Source organism: Mercenaria mercenaria, chromosome 18 (assembly GCF_021730395.1).
Source record: "Mercenaria mercenaria strain notata chromosome 18, MADL_Memer_1, whole genome shotgun sequence".
NCBI lineage: Eukaryota > Metazoa > Mollusca > Bivalvia > Venerida > Veneridae > Mercenaria > Mercenaria mercenaria.
Genome location: NC_069378.1, coordinates 42,752,202 through 42,760,495, shown reverse-complemented (window position 1 = coordinate 42,760,495; position 8,294 = coordinate 42,752,202). Strand labels below are relative to the sequence as shown.

At 36.2% G+C, this 8,294-nt stretch overlaps 1 protein-coding gene across 2 annotated transcripts; it reads left to right on the top strand.

The window, feature by feature from the left end:
- Nucleotides 1-3,406: 3,406 nt before the first annotated feature.
- LOC123538814 (uncharacterized) lies at nt 3,407-7,827 on the top strand. Of its 2 annotated transcripts, none has more exons than XM_053530292.1 (3): nt 3,407-3,512; nt 4,795-5,453; nt 6,733-7,827. In XM_053530292.1, exons 2-3 carry the CDS (start codon nt 4,931-4,933, stop codon nt 6,948-6,950), a joined length of 741 nt encoding a protein of 246 aa, XP_053386267.1. In that variant the 5' UTR covers nt 3,407-3,512; nt 4,795-4,930; the 3' UTR covers nt 6,951-7,827. The 2 variants fall into 2 exon arrangements, with proteins under 2 accessions (XP_053386267.1, XP_053386266.1); XM_053530291.1 differs by having other exon boundaries at nt 6,724-7,827.
- The last annotated feature ends 467 nt before the right edge of the window (nt 7,828-8,294 follow it).

Sequence of the window (8,294 nt, the reverse complement as noted above, 5' to 3'; positions counted from 1 at the left end):
CCTTTGATCTCCAAGTGTGACCTTGACCTTTAAGCTAGGGTACTGGGTGTTGCGCATGACACGTCGTCTCATCATGGGAAACATTTGTGCCAAGTAATATTAAAATCCCTTCATGGATGGCAGAGTTATGGACGGGACAGGAAAAAAACTCTGTTGAGCTTTGACCCCCAATTGTGACCTTGACCTTTGAGCTAGGGGTCCGGGATTTGCGCATGACACGTCGTCTCATCATGGGGAACACTTGTGCTAAGTGATATTAAAATCCCTTAATGAATGTCAGAGTTATGGACCGGACACGAAACAGACCCTGTTCATGCTATGTTAACATTTGACTGCTAAGTGTGACCTTGACCTTTGAGCTAGGGGGCTGAAAGTTGTGCATGACACATCGTCTTATTATGAGGTACATTTGTGCCAAGTAATATTAAAATCCCTTCATAGATGGGAGAGTTATGGACCGGACAGGAAAAAAGCCTTGTTGACCTTTGACCTCCAATTGTGACCTTGACCTTTAAGCTAGGGGTCCGGGATTTGCGCATGACACATCATCTCATCATGGGGAACATTTGTGCCAAGTAATACTAAAATCCCTTCAAGGATGGGAGAGTTGTGGACCGGACAGGAAAAGAGCCGTGTTGACCTTTGACCTCCAATTGTGACCTTGACCTTTGAGCTAGGGGTCCGGGATTTGCGCATGACACATCATCTCATCATGGGGAACATTTGTGCCAAGTAATACTAAAATCCCTTCAAGGATGGGAGAGTTGTGGACCGGACAGGAAAAAAGCCGTGTTGACCTTTGACCTCCAATAATGACCTTGACCTTTGAGCTAGGGGTCCGGGTTTTGCGCATGACACGTCGTCTCATCATGGGGAACATTTGTGCCAAGTAATATTAAAATCCCTTCATGGATGACAGAGTTATGGACCGGACACGAAATTGCGGACGGACGGAATGACGGAATGACAGAATGACGGAATGACGGAAAAGTGCATTCCTATAGTCCCCGAAACTGGTTTTCAACCAGTAGGGGACTAAAAATGTTAATTCTGTTATCTACATCTACATGTTACTTCCAACAATCATTAGCGATTATGACTGGAAGGCGCTTGTCTGGGCAGTGTTAAAAAATGAGAAAACTCATTAGGTGCAAAGAATAAAAATTACTACAGGTGCTAAGTTAAAAACATAGTGAAGGAAGTTACTGCAGATGTACAGTAGCCAGCCGCTCAGCAAACATGTTGAGGCTGGGGCTGGACTGTACATAGTGAGGAAGGCCATTCCATAGTCTGATTGTACGAGGGAAGAAGGAGTTCATGTGGTATTGGGTACGGGACTGTGGAATTAGGTAGTTAAGGTTTCTGGTCGGAGTTAGATGGTTATGGTCGACGCATACATGATTCGTTCGGATTCGTTCGGAATATATCCGTGTTAGCAAATTTCGGACTGATCTTTCTGTTGACAATGTTTTAGGGTTTACTTTTTAAAACAATGCACCTATGCAAACAAACAGTGAGCTATCGCTAAGACCGCTTTATGTCTCGCTCCACAATCGCATATTAATTTAATTAGAAATCAAAACATCTACAAAATAGTCTATATTCTTTGATTTTTAGAAATGTGAAATTCTTAACATGTTTAATCATGAAATAGCTGTGGTTTCATGCCTCAATTTGAAATATCATTTAAGGTATACGCAAAACGAATTTTATGTGTATTTTCTCTTAGTGAAGGACAAAAACGCTGGTCTAGCTGGGTGAAATCCCCAAGAGAACACCAGATGCACAACTTCTTATGCTATATAACAATCCTCTAATGTTTTATGACTCTAGGTCAAGTACATTTTGAGATACATGGGACACAAACTTTCATTTTTTTGACTAAGTCAATGGCAATAACTCTGGTCTTGCAAACTGAAATAAAAAAACCTCAGGTGCATTAACCTTTATGTACTGTTTTGTTCTGTGAAAAAAATATGGAGGCAAAACTTTGCATAGGGAACACAAAACATACTTATGTTTTCACACCAACGCATAATTGAGCCGCACCATGAGAAACCAACATAGTGCATATGCGACCAGCATGGATCCAGACCAGACTGCGCATCCATGCTGTTTCGCTAACGGTTTATCTAATTGCAATAGGCTTTGAAAAAGAACAGCATGGATTCTGACCAGACTGTACGGATGCGCAGGCTGGTCTGGATCCATGCTGCCTTCTGTGACTATAGGAAGTTCTACCAAAAGCCAGTATTATAAATGTAGTATAAACAAAATTTGTGGCTCAAGTTTCAAGTACTCATTAGTGTAAGTCAAAATTTCAGACTTAGCCTTTAGCCTACTGATAGCAAATGATTTTTCCTTTGCGAGCAGTCCATTTTAGAAATTTAGTAGGGTAAAGGTTAAGCAAACGCTGATCCTGGTTTCCGCGCACATATGCTATAAAACCACAACATTTCAAAACACGCAATTGTGCATTTCATAAATTTTATTTACATGAAACTTTCTTTGTTCTATCAACTCATTGTAAAAAAATATTGCGTCGTCACTGGAGAAAAGAAAGCACACTTATGTCAGAAATGTTGAACTTGTCAAGCCTTTGTAGATTTTTTTATTACTGAAAAAAGTCAAGGCCCATTTTCAGCACCCGAAAACAATAAAACAAACAATATTACTTAATGGCGGAATGAATGCTAGTAATGGAATGATAAATGTCATTACATGCATAGAGGATATTAAATGAGTGTCTTTCCATATCGAATTTATTAAACGAGTTGAATAAAATAATAAAATGCGAGGCTCTGCCGAACATTTTATTAATTTTATTCATCGAGTTTAAGAAATTCAATGTGGAAAGTCACAAATGCAATATTCTTTTTATCACATGTTAGTTTTTCCTTTTTAAACATCAAAAATTCTACATTCTTTTGCTTTATAAACAAGTCAATTTCACCAACGTCTCCTATACTAATAACGACGTCAACGTCAAAGCTTTATTACACTAGTGAATTATCATTTTTATTTAATTGCTTTACTACACTCCCGCGACGTCAAACGTGCGATAAATAAATATATGACATATATATATATATAAACATATGATATATATATACACACACACAGGGTGATTGAGAAAATACAAGAGAATATACATGTCATTTTGCTGAATATTGACATGGTTTCTTTACAGAAATTGGTCAATTTTATAAATACTGTTTTGTCACTACAAATTCATTGATTTGAAAAATTAGACAATATATCTTATTGGATGTTTATAATAATACTCCCTCAAATGATTATTTTATTGACACTAAATAACTTTTTTTATGCGCATTTCCGTTGGACACAATGATGCATTTCGGGATAAGTCCATGACGTCGACGTCATAACGTCATAAAACCATTAATGACAATACATACGATACAACCGTTACTGTAGTTAAATGCGATTACTGCAACAATAATAGAAAAATCTACGAAAAAAATAAAAAACACAGTTTCAGTACAGACAAGGTAAATATTTTTCAAGGAAAACTTATTTTTCAAAAGGATCAGATTTGTAGGATATTTCTGCTGTATTTGTCACGCTGAAAAAATATGTAGTAAGGTTGAGTATAAGTGTGTACTTATACTTCCTTGCTATTGAGCTAGCTTTTATAGCGACGTGGAAGAGTGTCCGCCTTAGGTCAGACCTGGAGCATTTCCAGTCTGTTATATTTGGCGAGAAATGCAAATAACTCACGAGTAGTTAGGAATGGACAGCTTGGAATGTCCCACAGAGGTCCAAACTCCTGGAATTCGAGGACGAATTCTAGAATGGAGGGGTTGTATGTAGTAGGGCAGAGTATAAGTGTGCACTTAACTTCCTTGCTATTGAGCTAGCTTTTATAGCGACATATAGGTATACCGGTAATAGCAATAATAGCATCACTTTATTTTGTAAGAATTAACATGAGAACTTTTAGACTGTTTAATGTCGGTGTATAGTAGTCCAAGGGAAAGAAACCAAAAATAAATATTTATAAAGATATCATAATTAATTCCCTTGTTTAGCTGGAAAATGTATTTCGGAATAACTGCATTTTAATAACAACAATCAGACACGTACGAGTATATGATTTTTTGATATGAAACATATGCATTACTTCTCTTAGTCATTCGGTACCTTCAGGGAAACAGTTGTTACTAGTGACCAACTAGTCATTCAAAAATATTTACAATTATTAAGAACGACATTTCTATTTAAAGGGAATTCGTGCTATTAGGCAACGAAATTGATTATAGGAATGTACACATGCGTTTTTTTCATGACTAAGTGTATCATATTATAATTGCAATAAAATAAATAAACCAATAGTATTTTTGGAATTGTTCATGCTAAAGAGGCTTCCGAGGCCGACTTATGTCGCTGACTCAAGATGAGCCTCCCGCCGCTGGGTTTTGAAAAATCGCTTAAGGTGAGGAATTCTTCTATGTGCGGAAATGATAAAGCTGAATCAAAAAGACCGATGGCTCTACTCAGGTGCTCTCCTGTGTCTGAAATAATTCACGGAGGGGATCATGGGGTCTTCATCCACTTTAAAAACTGGAAAGTGCCCTTATTACCCCAAACATGTCGATGTAGCTTCCCACCCTCCCCACCCCTCCCCACTTAGAAATCAACAACAAAATACACCATAAAAGCACACATTTTCCTGATGACAATCCCTCGCGTTTATTCTAGTGTGGAGTACTTTATGGAAATAGTGACTTTTGATAAGATTCAAAGAAATAAATTAGTTTTTGTTTATTGCAGTGTTGGCAGTCATAATACCAACGAAGCTAATTCAGTCAGTGATAATGACCTTGACATATCCTTATCACGGACGACTGACAAGAATAACATAGACATAGATTATGACCTTGACCTTACCACGCCACTTAGTACTTACATGAATGGTACATGCATGTTTTATGACTCTGGCCCATCCTCGTCACGAAATGCTGACAGAAATGACCCGTGGATGGATTATAACCTTGACCTTACCTCTTGTGGAAATACTGACATGCTCGACGCTGACATTGATTACAGCCTTGGCATTTGCTCGCCATTGAGTACTGACATGAACGGTATGGACACGAAATATGACCTTGACATGACCTCGTCACGAAACGATACCAAAAATGACAAAAGCATGGACAATGACTTTGACCTGACATCGCCACGAAAAGACAACACAAAGGCTACATATTTGGATAATGGCCACGACCTAACCTTGTCACAAAATGCTGAAACAAATGACAAAGGCAAGGATTATGACCTTGACCTTATATCTCCACGGCATGCTGCCGTAACTGTCCCAAGCACAGATGATGACCTGGATTTGACAGAACCTCTTTCGTACACTGATCAAATGCCCGGATGCACCGCAACATTGACATCATCGTGCGTACGAGATCTCCGTGCACTTCTCAGTAAGTAGAATGTTTAAATCACTATTCAAGAAATTCAAGGAAAACTAAACAGAACCTATTTATGATAGGAAGTTTCTACCATTAAGCATCTCTGATTGAATGCACAGTTCTACCTTACAATTACTCAACTTAGTTTGACATTCATGAATCAAAAATGTACTACCGTTAAAAGGTAGGGAACTGCTAAATAGATGTTTTACCTATCTTGCAGGTTATATCTGAGACCTCCGGGGGATTTTCAAGGTGGTAAATCAGATTTTGGTCGAGTAATATAATAATTTGTTCAAAACTTGAAAATCATATCATTTACTCTTATATATGTTCGCTGAGCGTTTAATTCATATATATTTTTTTTAAATTTGATTTTCATATCCTGTTTGCCCAATGAAGATAGAAATTCATTAGATAAGCAAGAATAGTCCAGGAAATGATAGAAATATAAGAACTATTGTGTTTCATTTGTCAAAGAGATGTATTTACAAAAAAAAAAAACAACAAATATTTAGTTAAAATTTATTAGAAATGAAAGTTGTATGAAAGTCACGGATGTGCAATAAGTCTCAATGTGGCTTATACTCTTCAAAATGCACAAATATAGAATTTAATTCCTAATTATAAGTCTCGCAAAAGCGTAATACATTTCATGGCGGAGTACGGCTCTTAAACGAACTTAAATTCGAACTTAAATTGGTACATGTCCGATTTGCGGTGATTTTGTTCAGTAAAAGGCGAAGATAGATGAGGTAACTGAGTATAAGAATTATTGTAACTGTAGCTTAAATTTTCATGTTTTGATGACATCTTTCTTTAGATAGACATAAATGTTATAAAGCAAGTTATATTTATACGATGTTAAGTTTAAATTTCAGAAAATTAAGGCCATTTTCTTAAGTGATCATGTTTTGCTGCAATCCTTTAAATTTCAGACGTACTTTCTAACGGATTGTACATAGCTTAGCGTAACCTTGGTGATCGTATGAAACATATAGTAAAAAGAAATGGATGTTCCTGTAGGCACTTTAAATCTTTTAGATTTTTTTTTTATTTTACTTATAATGTTCCCGTAAAAGTATTTTGTTTTCTAAGTTTCTGTAGTCGTCAGATAATAGTCAGTTACTGATATTGCGATATAAAGTGGATATTTTTCGAAAGATGATGTATTCAGTATAAACAACGGTTAACGCACGGACCTGTAAGGGAACTTTATGAAGTCATAATGTAAGGTTTATTACTATCAGATGACGTCATAACATAATTACATAATTTACAGGTATTTCAGACATTTCCAAATGCGGCAATGCCATTGGTAAAAGTAAACATAAAGAAGAAATGCATGCGCACGGTGTGAAAAGAAAAAGAACGGGAGGCGAAATTTATGGTCCACAACGCAAAAGACAGAAGAGTGGTCATTCTGATAACACCGTAACTAGACGTAAGTTAAAACGCAAACGGGAGACAAGCAAATTTGATGATGGACAGAAACGCATAAAATGGTAAATTTTTGAATGTATCTAGAGTTGGCAGAAAGATATTTTTATTATTGTTTAATGTTACAGCATTTTAATTTTAATTTTGTTTTGTCTTCCGTGTGCTGGTCGCACAGAATTTTATCTCAGCTACCGCTTTTACAATGTTTTCCTGTGAGCTGTATGCAGCACAGACGCTGTTATCTGATTGTTTTGATTGGAAAAAGAACTTTTATGATGCTCCTGCCAGAAAGTCGGGAAATGACTTTTCATATATATATATCCACTGGAAAATAACAATAACATTGATCATACTGTACTGTAACTTTATGGACGATATAACTAGAAGTTTCCTGCGGAAAAAAATGTTTTTACATATGCTGTCATGATCAGACGTTCACGATGGAAAAAAATGCGAAGTTCTTCCTGACAGTCCTACCAGGTAGTCCTTCCCGCTGAAATAACTTTGCAGTCCTTCCATGTGAAAAATAACTCAACCAGGTGTGATAACCAGATGATTTGAAAATATCTGCAGATGCTGTCGCTGGAAAAAGCATTTGACACAAACACAAACGGAAAAAGATTTTTTTTTCAAGGTGGAAAAATTAGTTTATTTTTTAGTTTGTTGATTAAAAACTTTGCATTATTCTCATAGGAATAAAACTTTACACTGGACTAATTGGAATAAAGCTATGCACGGGTACAAAAACGAATATGGTCTCGTAGAAATGAAGCTTTACATTGAAACAAAAGTAAGTCGGATCTCGTAGGAATAAGGCTTTGCAGATGCAGCGCTATACAAAAACACTTTTACAAATCGAACATTGTTGTCACTGTAGTTGACTTGTGATACTTGTATACTATTGTTGAAATATCTGATACTGTCAGTAAACCTGTTGATTACATTATCTTTTGGTTTTCTTATTATGTCTTACAAGTATTTAATCAACTATAAATTGTCATGGTCCTAGCACTTAAAGAAAATTCATCAAACTATTAAATAAAAAGCCAGCGTTCTGCAGACATCACAATTTATTATTGTGTAAACTTGCTTTCAAACTTGGCTTTCAAATAATTGACCTATTAGAAAACTGCAAAACTTCCAAAACGCAGTGATGTTTATTTCACACTGATCCATATAAAAAAAACGTATCATCGTCTCTGATATATCCAGGCGGATGAAATGCTGCAACTGGTTTGGTTGATCATTTATTTTATATTCCTTGTGCAATTATCAGTCGTGTACCTACATATTATAAGCAACATTAAGTATGGCAATATCCTTACATTTATTATTGTATTGCATCTGACGTGGTCATAAATTTCTGGATAAAGCTGATATTTAACGCCTCATGAACCTTCCATGATAATACAG

What these genes read in the sequence shown, in the direction of transcription:
- LOC123538814 (XM_053530291.1), top strand. Translation starts at nt 4,931, where the DNA reads ATGAATGGTACATGCATGTTTTATGACTCTGGCCCATCCTCGTCACGA. An exon ending in AGATCTCCGTGCACTTCTCA is followed by an intron (nt 5,454 to 6,723) that starts GTAAGTAGAATG and finishes CATAATTTACAG; the next exon opens with GTATTTCAGACATTTCCAAA.